The 21,761-nt window shown below is 43.4% G+C and overlaps 1 protein-coding gene across 1 annotated transcript in view; it reads left to right on the forward strand.

The window, feature by feature from the left end:
* The window catches only part of LOC129695757 (guanine nucleotide-binding protein G(q) subunit alpha), a 162,335-nt gene that overhangs the window by 117,572 nt on the left and 23,002 nt on the right, over positions 1-21,761 (forward strand). Inside the window, exon 3 of the mRNA XM_055633030.1 lies at positions 5,334-5,488. Within this exon, the coding sequence (XP_055489005.1) occupies positions 5,334-5,488 (155 nt within the window). The remainder of the gene's footprint in view (positions 1-5,333; positions 5,489-21,761) is intronic.

Raw genomic sequence — 21,761 nt, forward strand, 5'->3', positions numbered from 1 at the left:
TGCCCAACAGCACACTTATATCAGAAAGTGGAGGTTGAAAATGTAAGAAATACAAAATATCTTTTTATATGCCAGCTAATTGGATTTGCAGTTGAATGAAATAATTGCGCTTGTAGCAATAAACTTGGTATTTAGTGAAATGTGTGTAAGTGGAGTTGCTAATTTTCAATAAGTGTGATTTTTTGCACCTGCACCAATTTCATTCATTTTTATTCTCACTGGAGATTAAAGGATAGCAGTGGGAGGTCTCTGAAATTTTCCATTCATGCAGCTTTGAGGAATTTGTAATGCAGCATAAGATACGTAATATTGAGAGAACCTTTCACAGTGAGAGAAGCTTACATAAAATACTTGACTTTTCACAATTTGACACATCGAAATTAACTACTTGATGGAGTTATGATGAATTCCTTCAAATCAAAAGATGCTAAATAATGATCTCGATAGGAATTGAAAGAATAGAATAGAATTCAACAGATCTCTGTGGTTCTACTGAGCTATGATGTGACAGGTTGTAGTGGGTTTCCAATGAGGAGTGAATACTGCAGACATGAAAATGGTTAAATTAGTTGTGGGCTGGAGGTGAGGTGGGGTAGGGTAGCTTAATATTTGTTATAATTTAGAGAACTAGACAGCATCTTGTACTGTTCATCAAATGTAACCTTTATTTTTGTGGCCTCCTATCCATTGGCAAAACCAAGTGCAGACAAAAAAACTGATTTGCAGAGCATCTGCGTATAGTCTGTAATGGCCATCCCAAGCTCCTGGCAGCATGCCGTTTTAACTCCTCTTCCCATTCCCACGCTGACCTGTCCACCTGAAACCTTCTCCACTGCTAGGAGAGGTCAGTGCAAACTAGAGGAACAAGACCTCGTTTTCCACTGGGGTAGTCTGGAACTCAATGGTACGAACATTGAATTTTCCTATTACAGGTAATCGTTACCTCCTCGGCTCCGCTCTCTCTCCTTCTAATACACCTTTGGTCTTTTGTACCCCTTTAGACCTCCGCTTCCCCCATCTGGTTCCATATATCCTTCTCCTCTTCCATAACATTTCCCATTGTCATCATGTGCAGGAAGGAACTGCAGATGCTGTTTTACACTGAAGACAGACACAAAATGCTGGAGTAACTCAGCAGGACAGGCAGCATCTCTGGAGAAGAAGAATGGGTGAAGTTTCGGGTCGAGACCCTTCTTCAATCTGAAGAAAGGTCTCAACCTAAAATGTCACCCATTCCTTCTCTCCAGAAATGCTGACAGTCCTGCTGAGTTACTCCACCATTTTGTGCATAACTCCCATTATCATCATCTTTATTTATTAGATTCCAGTACTGGTGGCCTTTGTGTTCTAGCTTATCAGTTTCCAGCAGCTATAGGGTGATTTCACTAAAGGTCACTGGAGCGTAGATCCGCACCCACGTGACCAAAATTCTCAAGTGGAGGACACTCGAGGGTTCTGGTACATGTTAGTGGATGGGAAAAAACGCATTTTCCCACCCGTTATAAACATAGAAAACGGCGAGGTTGTGAGCTGTAATTTACTGTACCAGTCGGGGTGACCGTGAGGCACAGCTAGTTAGATTTACAGGAAAAAAAATAGATAGGTAAGTAGGTATAATTTAAAGGTCAATTATCGCGTTTGCTCGCTGAGGGAACCGCACCCACGTGACAAACTTCTCAAAAGTGGAGGGCCATGAGGTTGTGAGCTGCAATTTACTGTGCCAGTCAGGCAGGGGGACCGTGAGGCACAGCTAGTTAGATTTACAGGAAAAAAAAAGATAGCAGTCCAGCAACAGCCGACATTTGCCGTGGATATTTAAAGGTCCAAATATTCTATTAAACTTACTTTTGATGAAAATTCAGCGAGCAAACGCGATGTTTTCTATGTGTCCCATCTGGCTCCGTCTGCAAAACTTTTTTTCTTCCCGCCTTGTCTGTTTCCATCTATCACACACCTGGCAAGAAAAGTTGTTCGGCACGGACTTGTAGGGCCGAGATGGCCTGTTTCCGTGCTGTAATTGTTATATGGTTATATGGCTCTAGACTCTCAACTCCATCCCAGCTGGCTCCATCTGTCCATCATCCATCATCCTTCACCCTTCCTGAGTTCACCTATCACTTGTGACCACTTTTCACTTCCTCCTCTTAGACATAGAAAATAGGTGCAGGAGGAGGCCATTTGGCCCTTCGAGCCAGCACCGCCATTCATCGTGATCATGGCTGATCGCCCCCAATCAATAACCCGTGCCTGCCTTCGCCCCATATCCCTTGATTCCACTAGCCCCTAGAGCTCTATCTAACTCTCTTAAATCCATCCAGTGATTTGGCCTCCACTGCCCTCTGTGGCAGGGAATTCCACAAATTCACAACTGGATGTAAAAGTTTTTTCTCACCTCAGTGTTAAATGACCTCCCCTTTATTCTAAGACTGTGGCCCCTGGTTCTGGACTCGCCCAACATTGGGAACATTTTTCCTGCATCTAGCTTGTCCAATCCTTTTATAACATATATGTTTCTATAAGATCCACCCTCATCCTTCTAAACTCCAATGAATACAAGCCTAACCTTTTCAATCTTTCCTCATATGACTGTCCCGCCATCCTAGGGATCAAACTCGTGAACCTACACTGCACTGCCTCAATCACAATGATGTCCTTCCTTAAATTAGGAGACCAAAACTGGACACAATATTCCAGATGTGGTCTTACCAGAGCCCTATACAATTGCCGAAGAACCTCTCTGCTCCTATACTGAAATCCTCTTGTTATGAAGGCCAAAATTCCATTAGCTTTCTTCACTGCCTGCTGTACCTGCACGCCAACTTTCAGTGACACCCAGGTCTCGTTGCACCTCCCCCTTGCCTAACCTAACCCCATTGAGATAATAATCTGCCCACTTGTTTTTGCCACCAAAGTGGATAACCTCATATTTATCTAAATTATACTGCATCTGCCACGCATCTGCCCACTCACTCAACCTGTCCAGGTCACCCAGCAACCTCCTAACATCCTCTTCACAGTTCACACTGCCACCCAGCTTTGTGTCATTCGCACACTTGCTAGTGTTGCTCCTAATTCCCTCTTCCAAATCATTAATATATATGGTAAACAGTTGTGGCCCCAACACCGAGCCTTGCGACACTCCACTCGCCACTGCCTGCCATTCTGAAAAGGACCCGTTCACTCCTACTCTTTGCTTCCTGTCTACCAACCAATTTTTTATCCACGTCTACACCCTACTCCCAATACCATGTGCTCTAATTTTAGTCACCATTCCCCTGCGGAACCTCTATACTGGTTATTTTCACTGGTAACTCGTGATGCAAAGTCTTGATCTAAAACAATGCCATTCCCACCCCCCTCCCCCATAGATGCTGCTCAGCCCAATGAGTTCCTCCAGCAGTTTGCCTTTTGCTGTAGATTCCAGCATCTGCAGTCTCTGCCTTCTTTCCTTCCTTTGTTACTCACCTCCCCCTGGTGGTAAGCCAGCATTATGACAATCCACAACAGACAGATATAATATGTTCAAGAAGGAACTGCAGATGCTGGAAGATCAAAGGTATACAAAAATGCTGGAGAAACTCAGCGGGCGCAGCAGCATCTATGGAGCAAAGGAAATAGGCGACGTTTCGGGCCGAAACCCTTCTTCAGACTGATGGGGGGTGGGGGGGAGAAGGAAAGAAAAAGGGAGGAGGGGGAGCCCGAGGGCGGGGGGATGGGAGGAGACAGCTCGAGGGTTATGGAAGGGGAGGAGACAGCAAGGGAATTCAACGTACATGCCATCCGGACGCAAGCAACCCAGGCAGAATATGAGGTGCTGTTCCTCCAATTTCCAGTGTTGCCCACTCTGGCAATGGAGGAGACCCAGGACAGAGAGGTCGGATTGGGAATGGGAGGGTGAGTTGAAGTGCTGATTGGGAATGGGAGGGGGAGTTGAAGTGCTGAATTGGGAATGGGAGGGGGATATAATAAATTGCACAACTGATCTACGTATACCAAAATGAGCAACTGATCAATGGGTCAAGACTATGTGCATTGACCCATGTGCAAAGAGATACAGATTTAATATTTAGGTTTAAAACCAGACTGTCTAACTGGAAAAAGAGAAATATGTTTGTTTTCAGGTGCAGAGCAAGTGGGGGGAGAGATGAGTTGAACAAAGGGAATCTCCCTGATAGGATGAGACTAAATGAGTTCACATAGCTATTATGATCAGATAATGTTGCTTTGTCTGTGATATGTGTTGCTCATAGCAAAGCGGTGAAGTGTACCAAGCAGACTAGACTACACAAGTAAAAAGAGAAAAATGAAACCAAAATTATGATTGGCAGTTCTGACACAGTCGGAGTGAGTTACCTAAAGTTGGTGAATTTGATATTGATTCTGGAAGGTTGCAATGTGTCCAAAAATAGATGAGCTGTTCTTCAAAGTTGTAGTGGGCCTCGTTGTAACAGCTCATGGATAGATTAGTCAAAGTTGGAGTGGGCGGGAAAATTGAAGTTGCAGCTAGAAGCTTAGGGGCATTCCTGTGGATGGAATAAAGGTGTTCAGCAAAGCAAAAGTCAATTTTGTCTATTTCCCACATGTCTACTGTCATCCCTTCAGCCCAATTCTCGGAATTGTATTAGTGTATTTCTCACTCCTTGGTTAAGATGATATATTTTAGGTCCAATCGTCCAAAGTCTCAGATACCATTTGAGCTTCCATTTTGAGGAAGATATGTGGACTAGATGAACTACTTCAGTGTGCCTGGGTCATTTCAAAGTTTAGTAATATGTAACTCAGTCACTCAATCTTGCCGATTGTCAGAACGGGATGTCAGCTCTCTTTATGTGGTGACTCTTTGCGTACCTTGGATATGCAAAACAAAGAATATCACTGTGACTTGTCACATGACAATAAAAAATCATTCATTCAATCATTATAGTCATGTGTACAGTGAAAAGCTTTTATTTGTGTGCTATCAGTCAAAGAAAAATCTATACATGTATACAATCAGGCTGTCCACCATGCACAGGGAAATGTTTTACTGGGAGCACTCTGCCTGGAAAACCATTCATCTTTTGATAGGAGGAAGCTGGCCTCAAGACTGAAATCCCAAGATTTCAGAACATTTCCAGTCATTCCACTGTGGGTATAGTTTTGGTTGGCTACCATGTTCATTTTTGTGTGATGGTTTTAGGATTATATCCTATATACTTCAATCATGTAATGGATTCTTGTGCAAATCATATTACGGTGCTAATTTTTTGTTGATCATAGATTTTAAAACGGAGTCCTGCAAAGCTTTAAGAATGATGAAAGTATTTAATTTACAACAATTTAATTCTCTACAGGCACATGCACAGCTGGTTCGTGAGATTGATGTAGAAAAGGTGACAATCTTTGAAAACCCTTACGTGGATGCAATAAAATGTTTATGGGTGGACCCAGGCATCCAGGAATCCTATGACCGAAGGAGAGAGTACCAGTTGTCGGATTCTACTAAATAGTAAGTTTTAAAATCTAATTGCTTTCACAATGAAATATGTTTTCCACAAACAATATTTTTCATTTAAGGCGGGAACAAAGGTCTACGCTCCGTGTATGCAAGCAGTTATTTCTATGTTAAGTGATGTAATGTAGAATTTTTTTTTATCTGTAGAGATATGTAAATACCCTGGACCTGATGGTCTGTATCCCAGAGTACTCAAGGAGGTGGCCTTAGAAACCGTGGACACATCGGTGATCAATTTTCCAATGTTCTCTCGACTCTGGATCAGTTCCTGTGGACTGGAGGGTAGCCAATTCTTTTTAAGAAAGGAGGGAGAGAAAATGGGGAATTAAAGACCAGTTAGCAGTACAACAGTAGTGGGAAAGATGCTTGAGTAGATTATTAAAGATGTTATAGCAACGCATTTGGAAAGCAGTGACAGGATCGGTCAAAGTTAGCATGGATTTATGAAATGGAAATCATGCTTGATTAATCTGGAATTTTTTGAGGGTGTAACAAGTAGAATGAATAAGGGAGAGCCAGTGGATGTGGTGTATCCGGGCTTTCAAAAAGCCTTTGACAAGGTCCCACACAAGAGATTAGTGTGCAAAATTAGAGCACATGGTATTAGGGGTAGGGTATTGACATGGATAGAGAATTGGTTGGCAGACAGGAAGCAAAGAGTAGGAATAAACGGGGTCCTTCAGAATGGCAGGTAGTGCCGCAAGGCTCGGTGCTGGGACCCCAGTTATTTACAATATATATTAACGATTTAGACGAGGGAATTAAATTTGACATCTCCAAGTTTGCGGATGACACCAAGCTGGGTAGCAGTGTGAGCTGCAAGGATAATGCCATGAGGCTACAGGGTGACGGATAGGTTGGGTGAGTGGGCAGATGCATGGCAGATGCAGTATAATGTGAATAAATGTGAGGTTATCCACTTTGGTGACAAGAACAACAGGAAGGCAGATTATTATCTGAATGGTGTCAGATAAGGGAAAGGGGTGCAACGAGACCTGGGTGTGCTTGTACATCAGTCACTTAAAGTAAGCATGCAGGTACCACAGGCGGTGAAGAAAGCTAATGGACTGTTGGCTTTCATTGAGGGTGTGCAGCATAGGTTCACCAGGTTAATTCCCGGGATGGTGGGACTGACATATTATGAAAGAATGGATTGACTGGGCTTGTATTCACTGGAATTTAGAAGGATGAGAGGGAATCTTATAGAAACATATAACATTCTTAAAGGATTGGGCAGGCTAGATGCAGGAAAAATGTTTTCAATGTTGGGGGAATCCAGAACCAGGGTCACAGTTTAAGAATAAGTGGTAGGCCATTTAGGACTGAGAAGAGAAAAATCGTTTTTACCCAGAGAGTTGTGAATATGTGGAATTCTCTGCCACAGAAGGCAGTGGAGGCCAATTCACTGGATATTTTCAAGAGAGAGTTAGATTTAGCCCTTAGGGCTAAATGAATCAAGGGATATGGGGAAAAAGCAGGAGCGGGGTACTGATTTTAGATGATCAGCCATGATCATATTGAATGCCGGTGCTAGCTAGTAAGTGCTTTATGTTCCTCTGTGTTTGAGATAACTGGTTACTCCATGGATTAAATGTATGATGAACTTCAAGGCACAATGGAGACTAAATACTGAAAGACTGAAACAGCAATTTTCAAGTGTAAGCTTAATAATGTTCCATTAAAGTTGTAACTTCATAGTCGCAAGCTCGTGAACTTAACTCATCCAATGTATTCTTTACCAGTTCCTTCACTTTCCATCTCCATCAGATTCAATATGTCAAGAACCCCATTGCCCACACTGATTCACATTAATTCTCAATGGTCCATCATCTCAAGACATGAACTAAAATATTTCATCAAGGTTGGTAGATATCTTAATATACAATCACAATCTTTTCGATTTCCGCTCCAAACAACTTGAAACCAAATGCACTTGCTTTTCCTTCAGTTCATGGGCATTATTCAGAGTAAAAATCTTTTTTTTTAAAGCATATGGAATGTACTTTGTGCATTGCGTGGTGAGAAATATTAACTCTGGGGAATGGAGACTTATTCAATTTCTGAATTAGGTTATGGAAAGTATGGTTGAGATAACTAAATTCTCCCACAAGCTGAGCAAGGAGGGAAAGTACAAACTGGTGCAGACTTTGCAGAGGCACGTTGGTCAGTTTGATAAAGACTTTACGATTTGGACTAGGAAGTTCAAATTCAGAGGAATTCGAGTGTAGGATGATTGTTTAAGATGTTGAATCTGGCTTGCATTGAAGGTCATAAACCTGAAATTCCACACTGTAATTGTGGACTGTTTAATTCCATAGGAAAATGGAGGAGAGTTGATAGAATATATATGGTATGATTTTTAAAAGGTATGGTATGCAAGACAAAAAGACACAGAATTTTTGAAGGTGGCAAGGAAAGTTGATTTTTTTTTAATGGCATATTGATAAATTAAAGTACAGAATTTATGCTAAATCATTTTTTTAAATCCTCTTTGGGACTTCAGCTGGATAATTCTGACCACTTCTGGACGAATATCATCCTAAACTAGAGTACAGGGGAAACTTCATAGATTGATAGCAGAAATTAGATGGGTAAATTAACATTATTAGCTTCAACAGGAAGAATTTTGATAAGATAATTAAGACTGTTTAGAATCAGAGGACATAAATGTAAAGTAAATGTCAAAAGAACCAGAAATTATTTGATGAAAAAAATGGTTTTGCAGAAAGTATGAAACTCACTACCTAATGAGTCACTAGAAGGGCCATTGAGAATGTTCTCAAAAGGGAAGAATAGGGTATAGGGCAGGGAACCAAAGCCAAAATCATATTAATCCTTTAACGAGCCAGCAGAAATACATAGGCTAAATCATTGGCTTCTGTTATGTATTATTTTCCTATTTGTCATCCTGTAAGATGTGGCATCACTTCCAAGGCCAGTTTTTGTTGCCTATTCTAATTATATCACAAACCTTGGGAAGATGCTGGTAAACCACCTTCTTAAATTGTAGTAGTTCTTTGGTAAAGGTGCTCCTATAATAGTGTTGAGTAGGGATTTGCAGGCTTTAGACCTAATTTCCATTATCACTAGTTTCATATTATCAAAGAGAAACACAAACACTCAAGGGACAAAGGATGCAATCAATATATAGAAAAGCACAGGAACAGTCCCTTCGGCCCATAATGCCCATACTGAACATGATGCCAACTTATGTTAAACGCCTCTGCCTGCACTTGATCCATATTTCTCTGTTCCCTGCATAACCACGTGTCTATCTAAAAGCCACTCAAATGTCACTATTGTATCTGCCTCCATTCCTACCTCACACAGCCACCACTCTCTATGTAAAAAAAAAACTTGCCCTGCCCTTTAAACTTGTCTGATATATTTCCACCCTGAGAAAAAGATTCTAATTCTCTCCTATACCTATGTCTCGCTTAATTTTGTATTCTTCTATCAGGTTTATTCACAGAAAACAATCAAAGTTTGTTCAAACTGTCCAGGCAGGTTCACTCTCTAATCCAGGCATCATTCTTTTAAATCTCTTTTATACTCTCTCCAAAGCATCCACATCCTTCCTGTAATGGGGAGACCAGAACTGTACACAATACTCCCAATGCAGCCTAACCAAAGTCCTATAAAACTACAACATGACTTCCTGATTCTTGTACTTCACTGCTCCAACTTATGAAGATGAGCACACCATACACCATCGTTACCACACTAACAACTTGTGTTGCCACTTCTAGGGAGCTATGGATTTGGATGCCTTTGTACATCAAAGCTGTTATGAGTCTTGCTATTACAGGGCTCTCACTTAACTTTTTTTCCCTGTTGCCAGCCGGGCAACCTTGACAGCTTTTTAGGTTGCCAAATGACAGTTTATGTGGTCATTTAAGGCGGATTGCATGATGTGTGCGATAATGTGCTCGGACGAAGTGCGTAGTTACCAGTCGGAATTATGCTCAATGAAGCATTCACATATTATTTTTGCTTCAAATAAAGTCACAAACTAAACATATTCACCAATCAAGACATGATATAGACCACAATGACATGCAGCAAAATTATAATACAGTATCTCAACTATTTTTACACGTTGCAATGAATGCAATTTTTATTATTTCTTTCCACTTCCAAACAAAAATGTGGTTGGATTATTCAGCGTATGATCAACCTGTGTCAATAAATCCTGGACCATGGTAACATATATGCTTAACCATGCACACTACAGATTGATGCAAGCATGTTTTCAGTGAAAGACCGAAAATTATGACATGGCCATAACATGGGTCGTTATTGCTATTGGTACAGAAACACTCTCGCTTCCCAAATAGTTTATCCACAACAAAATATACAGGTTGCAAGGAAATTTCTAACGGCATTTTATGATAATAGCTGTTAAAACCGACTATACCCATCTGACAGGTTAAACATTACACTTACTGACAAGAGATGGCCAAAGGATATAACTGCAGCAAATGTTCTTTTGGCAATATGTTTAAAAATGTCAAAATGCCACATTACCGGCCATTCAGATTAGATGTACGTGTTGTGAACAGCAATGAAGATACCCAGTTTGTACGCAACAGATTTTTAATTATTAATAAACGCTTTCCATCATTCTCACTTCAGAATTTACTTTAAAATTTCAACTGAAATATCTCCTGATCAAATTTGTGATGTATATGACCGACTGTAGAAGTAAAACCTGGATAAATCCAACGTATATTTGGAGCGCCTCGCAGCCAGGGGTAGAGTTGCCGGGGTCGGAGCTCCAACCGGCACTGCCCGCGGTCGGACGGAGCCCCCAGCTCCGCGATGTTGGGAGTCGCCGATCAGGTAGGGGACTAAGAATTAAAGTTTCCCCCTTCACCACCACATAAAATCCCTCCAAACTAACTGACTAACATTTATGCTATGATTTACAATGATTCCCCGGTCTCCGGGGAGGAGGCAGCCGCTCCAGACTTTTCAAGCCGTTGTGAATGTTGCTCATTAAATAACTACAGTATTATTTATTTAGTTAAATAACTCCATATTAAGAGCATTGATTTGCTGTTAAAATGAATTCTGTAATAACGTGTCAACGGTAGCAGTGACAATCAAACATTGCAGTTTTAATGTTTCACGTGTTCACAATCTTTATGGATTAAAACAAATAATAACATTGGGAATTAAAACACATTTGATTGCATTCCGTTATCAAACATAGTCAATGTTCGCTCTGAAGACATTTCCAGCACAATAGGGTCAGGGGGTGTGTGAATCGGTGTGGGGTAGATAGATGGCGGGGGGGGGGGGGGGGGTTTGAGAAGGCAATCGGTGCGGAATGGATGGATAGAGGCAGGGGAATTAGTGGTACACAAAAAAGCTGGAGAAACTCAGCGGGTGCAGCAGCATCTATGGAGCGAAGGAAATGGGCAACGTTTCGGGCCAAAACACTTCTTCAGAGTGTGAAGAAGGGTTTCGGCCCGAAACGTTGCCTATTTCCTTCGCTCCATAGATGCTGCTGCACCCGCTGAGTTTCTCCAGCTTTTTTGTGTCACCTTCGATTCACCAGCATCTGCAGTTCCTTCTTAAACAGGGGAATTAGTGCGTTGGTTGGAGTAGGTAAAATTGTGAGGGGAGAGCGCGGGGAGTGTCAGTGGGGTTGAATGGGGGGGATCTCAGTACGGGATGGACGGGGGGGGGGGATCTGTGCAGGATGGATGAGTAGGGGGGGGGGGGGTCAGTACAGAATGGATGGGGGGGGGGGGGGTCAGCGCAGGATGAATGGGTAGGTTAAATACAGGATGAATGGGGGGGGGGGTCAGTGCAGTGTGGATCGGAGGATGAATAGGTGGATCACTACAGGATGAATGGGTGGAACAGTACAGGATGAATGGGTGAATCAGTACAGGATGGATGGTGGGATCGGTGCAGGACAAATGGAGGAGGGGTCAGTACAGGATGAATAGGGTGGGGGGGGCGAACAGTAAAAGATGAATGGGGAGATCACTACAGGATGGATGGGGGGATCGGTGCAGGATAAATGGAAGGAGTGTCAATACGGGATGAATGGGTGGATGAATACAGGATGAATGGGGGGGGAGCAGTACGGGATGAATGGGTAGGGGGTCAGTACAGGATGAATTTGGGGACCAGTGTAGGATGGGTGTGGGGTGGTAGGAGAATCAATGCGAGGTGGGTAGGGTGATTAGTGCAGGGAGAATAGAGGGGGGGGGGGTAGATGGGAAGGGGAGCACAGGGGATGTCAGTGAGGACTGAATAGAGGCGGGAATGGGGATCAGTGTGGGATGGAGAGGAGGGGGGTCCCATGATAAGGGGGGGGAGGGGGGGGCGTACGAGAGAGAGAGAGAGAGAGAGAGAGAGAGAGAGTGGAGTGGGGGGGGGGGGGTTGGGGAGGAAGGAAGGAAGGTCATCTCTCCTCAGACAACACCGGCATCATAACCCCGCTGCCTTGGCCGTCCGGCCCTGTCCACCGCCAAGTGCCGCCGCCAAAGGGGGAGGCAGTTGGGATCTCCTCGCATCTGCATCCCCTCCTCCGCCAGCCAACAGGAAGGTGCAGGGCCAAGCGGTGCAGGTGCTTCAGATGGCGGAAGGGGGCCTCCCCCTTCCTTCCTCCCTCCCTCCTCCTCCCGGCCTCGGCGTGCGGGAGGGTTTGTTTTGAAAGCGGTTATCGCCGTTGGTGGATTGGCACACAGCGGCCGCTATCAAGGCGGGCGGGGTGCGGGAGGAGGAGGTGGAGCCGCCGTGCGGGGCCCGTCATTCGCTCCGACCCTCCGTCACCCCGCACCAAGTATCTTTGCCCCGCACTACAGCCGCCGCCGATACGAAACGTCACGTTCCTTTTCTCCAGAGATGCTGCCTGACCCGCGGAGTTACTCCAGTTTTTTGTGTCTATCTTTGGTATAAACCAGTATCTGCAGTGCCAAGCCGGGCAAAATGACTCGGCATTTAGGTTGCCCGGCAGCATTTTAGGTGGCCATTGGCACCCGGGCAACCACTAATTTCGAGCCCTGTATTAACTGCATACTTTCCCCTTACATTCGACAGCTCACACTTACTTGGATTAGATTGTATCTGTCATTTTTTTATTGCCTATTTCTGTAGCTAATCTATATCTCACTGTATGCTTGGACAGCCTTCCTCACTACCTGCAACTTCATCAATTCTGGTGTCATTTGTAAGATTGCGAAACAACACTTCTACATTTTTGTTCAAGTCATTTTTATAGATATCAGAAACAACAGAGATCCCGGTATAGATTCGTGCGGAACTCCACTGGTCACGGACTTCCAACCAGAATAACAACTTTCCACCACAGCCCTCCTTCATCCTATGAGTAAGCCAGTTCTGAATCCAAATGACCAAATCACCATGGATCTCATGCATCTTAATCTTCTGGATCAGCTGACCATGACTTTATCAAATGTCTTACTAATATTCGTGATGACAAAATCCACTGCCTTGCTCTCATTGACCACCTTTGTCACCTCCTTAAAGAACTCAATCAAGTTTTTAGGACATGACAGCGCAGAAAAGCGGGTAAATCCTATCCTGAAGAATCCGCTTTCATAGCTTCCCTACTATTCCCGACGTGAGGACGCCGGTCTAAAATTTCCTGGATTACCTCTACTTCCCCTCTGAAACAAAGGAACAACATTGGCTACTCTGCAGTCCTCTGGGACCTAGCCTACAAAGCTACAAGGATCTTTGTCAAGACACTCAGAATCTCCTTTCTTGCTTCTATCAATAATCTCGGAGGGATTAATGCTGTTCACGAACTCCAAATCCTCCGTGCCCTGGCATATTAGTATTCTCCATAGTGATATCATTGTCCTTCATGCCCGTCTCTTTGGTGAATATAAATGCAATGTGTTCGGTTAGTGCCCCGTCTATATCCTGTGCCTCTGAGCACAAATTCCCTCTTTTATGATTAATTGGTCCTACCTTCTCCCTGGTTGCTCTCTTGTTTTTAATATACGTATAAAAAGCCATGTGATTTTCACTAATCATACTCGCCAATGCCATTTCATAGCCCCTTTTGGCTCTTTTGATTGCTAACTTGAGATCTTTCCAACGTGTCTCTCGGTATGTCTTATGTGGGGGGTGGTGGGGAGGGATACGAGGAAAACCGCTTTTGGCCGCTTCCTCCACGGAGAGGCGACTTTTTCCATGTCGCCTCCATCGCAGCCTAACACCATGGATTGGAGCGGCCTTTCCTGGAGTTGGGCCCGGAGCATCGGCAGCAGGCGCAGCGTGGACTTTCCATTGCGGAGCGGGCGAACCATTGCCGCGGGTCACCAGAGAGGAGTGTTCTGATCGCTGGCCTGGTGACTTTGGCACCGTAGGGACTGTGGTCCGCGGAGCTTTTAGCCGCGGGCGGGGCGTGGACTTACCCTCCGGAGCCTGGGATCCCTCGCCGGAGAAGAGCTCCAACTGCCGGCTTGCGGGCTATAACATCCTGAAGCCGAAGTCTCTGGTAGGAAAGTGCCGAGTATGTTCCACCGCCTGTACATTGGGCTGTCTGTAGCGGCGACTACGGAGGGTCTATGACCCCGACCACGGGTGAACTAGGAGGAGGATTGGCTGAACTTTGTTGCCTTCCACCACAGTGAAGAATGCTGTGGTGGATGTTTGCGTTACATTTTTATTGTGTATTGTGTGTTCTTTTTAAATGTATCGCTGCTGGCAAATTCATTTCACTGCATGTGATGTGCATGTGACGAATAAAATGTACTTTGACTTTGTATCTGATTTCATCTTTCTAAACATTACGTGTGCTTTTTTAAACCAAATTTACAAACTCTGGGAAACCAAAGTTCCCTTAGCTTGGCATCCTCATCCCTCCTCCTTACCGAACTTTTTCTGTCCTAAATTCTTATCAGCTGGCCTTTCACAAGTCAGATTTGGACTTGCGCAATAACAACTCCCTAGCTCCTGTCTAATAATGCAGCAATCTGCCTTACCCTAATTTGTTGTTTTGCTGCTGGTTCTGAGAGGACATGACAATTATGATGGCACGCTGGAGGAATGGAGTTTTTTCAGTGGGGTTTTCCATGCCAGTAATGAACAACCAACTAGTGTGGAGTAACATGCCCGTGCCATGCACATACACCAATCATACAGCTGTAGGTTGGGGGTTGGAGTGAGGAAGAAATGCATGAAAATTACAAACACTGGGAAATGGTACTCAACAAAGTAGGGTCATCGAGATACAGCATGGAAATAGGCCCTATAGATCGCCAATTATGTGCTAGCCATCAAACAGCCATTTAGATGAGTCCTGTAATTCTACTATTTATTCTCCCCACATTCTCATCAACTCCCCCCAGATTCTAACATTCACCTTCACACAAAGACAATTTACAGTGGCCAGTTAATCTACCAACCCACACCACTTTAGGACGTGGAAGAAAATTAGAGCACCTGGAGGAAACATGTATGGTCGTAGGGAGAGCAGACAACATTACACATATGGAGGTCAGGATTGAACTTGGATCTCTGATGCTGTGAATGTGAAGCAGCAACTCGATCAAATGCACCACTGTGCTGCCTTTGTTGGAGCTGTAGCCTGATAAGGCCGTGAGTCCAATAGATTGGTCCAAGGATCCTAAAGGTAGTGCCTGGTGAGACAATTGTTATATTAGCTTTGAATTTCTAAAGTTCTCGACATTTTGGGAAGGTTTCACCAGCTTGGAAAATAGCAAATTCAAAAAGGGAGAGAGATGGAAAGCAGAAAATGCAGACAAAGTAGCTGAACATTTGTCAGAGGGAAAATGTTAAGTTATTATTAAAGGTGTTAGGGGTGCTACGAAAAGTTCAAGGGGATTCGGCAAAGTCAAAACTTATTTTCTGAAAGAGAAATTATATTTGACCAACGGAAATCTTTGAAAATGTAACATGCAGTTGATAAAGAGAAAATGGTGGATGTACTTTTCTTGGATTTCCTGAAGACATTTGATAAAGTGTTATGTCAAATGTTATTGCATAAAATAAAAGCTCATGGGGTTGGAGGGAGCGTATTCGGGTAGGTTGAAGATTGGCGAGCAAATATTAAACAAGGATTTGGCATAAATGGATCTTTTTCTGGTTGGCAATAGCCTTGTGAGGTTTAAAAAAGTTGAGGGATTTATAAATTGAGGGGGCATAGATACAGTAAATAGTCTTTATTTGATCAGGTGGGGGTGTCGGAAACTAGAGAGCAGAAACTTAAGGTAAAACTGGAGAAATTAATATCTGAAGGCAAGATTCTCCCCCAGGGGTAGTTATATGGAATGAGGTGCCAGAGAAAGTCATAGAGGCATTTATAATTACAGTGATTAAACGGTATTTGGACAGGTACTTGGATAGGAATGAATAGAGGTGCATGTGCAAATTAGATTGGTGTAGATCAGCATCACAGCTGGGTGAAGGCCTGTTTCCATGCTATACAGCTCTATGACTGTAACAAGTACTGCTGCTGGGGCTTCAACATTACAATTTAGATAACTGGCACGGGTGAAGCAGTATTTGCTGATGTGTAAAACTAGGTTGGAAAGTAACTTGGGAAGAGAACATAAGGAGACAAAGGAGGTTAAGTAAGTGAGTAAAGATTTGGCAATGGAGTACGTTGTGGAAAATGAGAAAGTATATGTTGTAGTGGGGACAATATGGATGAGAGAGAGACTCTGACATATCGAGGAATCTAGGTGGCTTAGTACATAATTCATAGAAGCCCAGTCGCCAGTCATGGTAATTCGATAGCCAGCAGAATTTGACTCGTTATTGCAAGGAAGAGGTACAACAAATACAAAAGTAGGGAAGATTAAGTCATTAAGATGAGGCCACACCTTTGATATTGGGTATAGTATTGGTCTCCTTCTCTAAGGAAAAACATTACTTTTTTTTAAACTAGTTAATCGAAAATGTACTGTAGTTTGGAGTTTAGATTCAGATTCAGATTCAGATTCAATTTTAATTGTCATTGTCAGTGTACAGTACAGAGACAACGAAATGCATTTAGCATCTCCCTTGAAGAGCGACATAGCAAACGATTTGAATAAAAAAAATAATAAGTGTCCGGGGGGGGTGATTGGCAGTCACTGAGGTACGTTGTTTAGTAGAGTGACAGCCGCCGGAAAGAAGCTGTTCCTCGACCTGTGGTTCGGCAACGGAGAGACCTGTAGCGCCTCCCGGATGGTAGGAGGGTAAACAGTCCATGAGAGCAGTCAGCGAGCGCCCCTCCGCAACAGCGCTTGCTTTGGACAGACTCAATGGAGGGGAGCGTGGAACCGGTGATGCATTGGGCAATTTTCACCACTCTCTGCAATGTTTAGAGATAGTTTAGAGATGTTTAGAGATAGTTTAGAGATACAGCGCGGAAACCGGCCCTTCGGCCCATCGAGTCCGCACCAACTAGCGACCACGCACATTAACACTATCCTACACACACTAGGGACGATTTACACTCACAGTACCCTCCATAATGTTTGAACAAAGACCCATCATTTATTTATCTGGTTCTGTACTCCACAATTTGAGATTTGTAATAGAAACAAAATCACATGTGGTTAAAGTGCACATTGTCAGATTTTATTAAAGACCATTTTTATACATGTTGGTTTCACGATGTGGAAATTACAGCTGTGTTTATACGTAGTCCACCCATTTCAGGGCACCATAATGTATGGGACACATGGCTTCACAGGTGTTTGTAATTGCTCAGCTGTGTTTAAATGCCTCCTCAATGCAGGTATAAGAGACCTCTCAGCATCTAGTCTTTCCTCCAGTCTTTCCATCACCTTTTGAAACTGTTATTGCTGTTTATCAACATGAGGACCAAAACTGTGTCAATGAAAGTCAAAGAAGCCATTATGAGATTGAGAAACAGGAATAAAACTATTAGAGACATCAGCCAAACCTTAGGCTTATCAAAATCAACTGTTTGGAACATCATTAAGAAGAAAGAGAGCACTGGTGAGCTCACTAATTGCAAAGGGACTGGCAGGCCAAGGAAGACCTCCACAGCTGATGACAGCAGAATTCTTTCAATAATAAAGAAAAATCCCCAAACACCTGTCCATCAGATCAGAAACACTCTTCAGGAGTCAGGTGTGGATTTGTCAATGACCACTGTCCGCAGAAGACTTCATGAACAGAAATACAGAGACTACACTGCAAGATGCAAACCACACAAATAGGATGGCCAGGTTAGTACAAATGGCCAGTTTGCCAAGAAGTACTTGAAAGAGCAACCACAGTTCTGGAAAAAGGTGTTGTGGACAGATGAGACGAAGATTAACATATCAGAGTGATAACAAGAGCAAAGTATGGAGGAGAGAAGGAACTGCCCAAGGTCCAAAGCCTACCACCTCATCTGTGAAACACGGTGGTGGGGGTGTTATGGCCTGGGCATGTATGGCTGCTGAAGGTACTGGCTCACTTATCGTCATTGATGATACAACTGCTGATGGCAGTAGCATAATGAATTCTGAAGTGTATGGACACATCCTATCTGCTCAAGTTCAAACAAATGCCTCAAAACTCATTGGCCGGCAGTTCATTCTACAGCAAGTCAATGATCCCAAACATACTGCTAAGGCAACAAAGGAGTTTTATCAAAGCTTAAAAAATGGTAAATTCTTGAGTGGCCAAGTCAATCACCCGATCTGAACCCAATTGAACATGCCTTTTATTTGTTGAAGAGAAAACTGAAGGGGACTAGCCCCCCAAAACAAGCATGCTAAAGATGGCTGCAATGCATCACCAGAGCAGACACCCAGCAACTGGTGATGTCCATGAATCGCAGACTTCAAGCATCATTGTATGCAAAGGATATGCAACAAAATACTAAACGTGACTACTTTCATATACATAACAACGCTGTGTCCCAAACATTATGGTGCCCTGAAATGGGGGGACTATGTATAAACACTGCTGTATTTTTTACATGGTGAAACCAAAATGTATAAAAGTGGCCTTTATTAAAATCTGACAATGTGCACTTTAACCACATGTGACTTTTTCTAATACAAATCTCAAATGCTCAATCGAGAGCATCCTTACCAACTGTATCACAGTATGGTATGGTAACTGCTCTGTCTCCGACCGGAAAGCACTGCAGGGGATGGTGAAAATTGCCCAACGCATCACCGGTTCCCCTCCATTGAGTCTGTCCAAAGCAAGCGTTGTCTGCGGAGGGCGCTCAGCATCGCCAAGGACGGCTCTCACCCCAACCATGGACTATTTACCCTCCTACCATCCGGGAGGCGCTACAGGTCTCTCCGTTGCTGGACCAGTAGGTCCAGGAACAGCTTCTTCTCTGCGGCTGTCACACTATTCAACAATATACCTCGGTGACTGCCAATCGCCCCCCCCCCCGGACACTCCTCCCCCCGTAAAAAAGAAGTCTATGACTGTATGCATGTAAATAGATTTATTTATTGAAATCATATTCTATGTTGCTCTTCCAGGGAGATGCTAAATGCATTTTGTTGTCTCTGTACTGTACACTGACAATGACAATTAAAGTTGAATCTGAATCTGAATCTGAAATTGTGGAGTACCAGAGGCAAATAAATAAATGATGGGTCTTTGTCCCAAACATAGACACATAGAAAATTGGTGCAGGAGTAGGCCATTCGGCCCTTCGAGCCTGCACCGCCATTCAATACGATCATGGCTGATCATTCAACTCAGTACACTGTACCTGCCATCTCTCCATTTAGAAGAATGAGAGAGGATGTGATGGAAACTGATCCTCTTAGCCACAAGGGCCACATCTAACTCCCTCTTAAATAGTCACTGCCTGCCATTATGAAAGGGACCCGTTAATCCCTACTCTTTGTTTCCTGTCTGCCAACCACTTCTCTATCCATGTCAGCACTCTACCCCCAATACCATGTGCCCTCATTTTGCCCACTAATCTCCTATGTGGGGCCTTATCAAATGCTTTCTGAAAGTCCAGGTACACTACATCCACTGGCTCTCTCTTGTCCATTTTCCTAGTTACATCTTCAAAAAATTCCAGAAGATTAGTCAAGCATGATTTTCCCTTCGTAAATCCATGCTGACTCAGACCGATCCTGTTACTGCTAACCAAATGTTCGGCTATTTCATCTTTTATAATTGACTCCAGCATCTTCCCCACCACCGATGTCAGACTAACTGGTCTATAATTCCCTGTTTTCTCTCTCCCGCCTTTCTTAAAAAGTGGGATAACATTAGCTACCCTCCAATCCACAAGAACTGATCCTGAATCTATAGAACAGTGGAAAATTATCACCAATGCATCCACGATTTCTAGAGCCACTTCCTTAAGTACCCTGGGATGCAGACCATCAGGCACTGGGGATTTATCAGCCTTCAGTCCCATCAGTCTATCCAACACCATTTCCTGACTAATGTGGATTTCTTTCAGTTCCTGTCACCCCAGATCCTCTGGCCACTACTAGACCAGGAAGATTGTTTTTGGCCTCGTTCGTGAAGACAGATCCAAAGTACCTGCTCAACTCATCTGCCATTTCCTTGTTCCCCATAATAAATTCACCTTTTTCGGTCTTCAAGGGTCCAACTTTGGTCTTAACTAATTGTTTCCACTTCACATACTTAAAGAAGCTTTTACTATCGTGCTTTATATTCTTGGCTGGCTTACCTTCGTACCTCATCTTTTCTCCCCGTATTGTCTTTTTACCCAATCCTCTTGCTTCCCGCTCATCTTTGCTATGTTGTACTTCTTCACTTTAATTTTTATATTGTCCCTGACGTCCCTTGTCAGCCATGATCGTCCCTTTCTCCCCTTGGAATCTTCCTTCCTCCTTGGAATGAACTGATCCTGCACCTTTTGTATTATTCCTAGAAACACCTGCCATTATTGTTCCACTGTCATCCCTGCTGGTGTATCTTTCCAGTCAACTTTGGCCAGCTCCTTCCTCATGACCCCATAGTCCCCTTTATTCAACTGCAACACTGACACCTCCAATCTACTCTTCTCCCTCTCCAATTGTAGATTAAACCTGACCATGTTATGGTCACTGCCTCCTAATGGCTCATTAACCTCGAGGTCCTTTATCAAATCCAGTTCATTACATAACACTAAATCCAGAATTGCCTTCTCCCTGGTAGGCTGCAATACAAGCTGATCAAAGAATCCATCACTAAGGCACTCTACAAAGTCCCTTTCTTGGGATCCAGTACCAACCAGTCTACCTGCATGTTGAAATCTCCCATAACAACCACAGCATTACTTTTACTACATGCCAATTGTAACTGATTCAACGCGCCCTATGTCCAGGCTACCATTTGGGGGCCTGTAGATTAGTCCCATTAGGGTATTTTTACCCTTACAATTCCTTAGTTCTATCCATACTGTCTCCACAACTCCTGTTTCAATGTCACCCCTTGCAAGGGACTGAATTTCATTCCTCACCAACTGGTTAACCCCACCCCCTCTGCCCACCTGCCTGTCTTTTCGATAGGAGGTATACCCTTGAATATTTAGTTCCCAGCCCTGGCCCTCTTGCAGATATGTCTCAGTAATTCCCACAACATCATACTTGCCAGTTTCTAACCGAGCCTCAAGCTCGTCCACTTTATTCCTTATACTTTGCGCATTCATATACAGCACTTTGACCTCCGTATTCACTTCCTCCCTCGCACCACTCGCAATTGACCCTGACCTTACTCTGTTGTCCATTCTTGAGCTTTCCTTCCCCCATTTCGTCTTTGATTGGTAGAATTAAGAAAGCTTGTGTATTTCATCTCCCTGATATAATTTTAAAAATCTGTCATTTCCTCGGACAAAGTAATGAAGAGAACACCGTCTGCTGCTATTCAGAAGATACATCTTCAGTGACCTTTTTAAGTTTCGTTCATTTCATTCTTTTATTCATTTTATTTATTTTATTCATACATGGCACATAGATCTGATAAATAATCTGAGCAGTGGTTTCATATTACATAGGACAGTATAGCACAAGAACAGGCCTTTTGGCCATAACGACTGAAAAACATGATGCCAAATTAAACTAATCCCCTTTGCCTGTATGTTATCCATACGTTTCCATTCCCTGCCAATCTATGTGTCTATCTAAAGGCCTGGTCTATTGTTTTTGACTCCACTATCACCATTGGAAGCAAGTGCCAGGCACCTACCAGATGTGACCCATACATCTCCTTTAAACTTTGCCCCACTCTCCTTAAAGCTATGCTTTCCATTCTTGGACCTGCCCACCCTGGGATAAAGGTTCTGACTGTCTACCCCATCTATGCCTCTCATCCT

Source organism: Leucoraja erinacea, chromosome 3 (genome assembly GCF_028641065.1).
Source record: "Leucoraja erinacea ecotype New England chromosome 3, Leri_hhj_1, whole genome shotgun sequence".
Lineage (NCBI taxonomy): Eukaryota > Metazoa > Chordata > Chondrichthyes > Rajiformes > Rajidae > Leucoraja > Leucoraja erinaceus.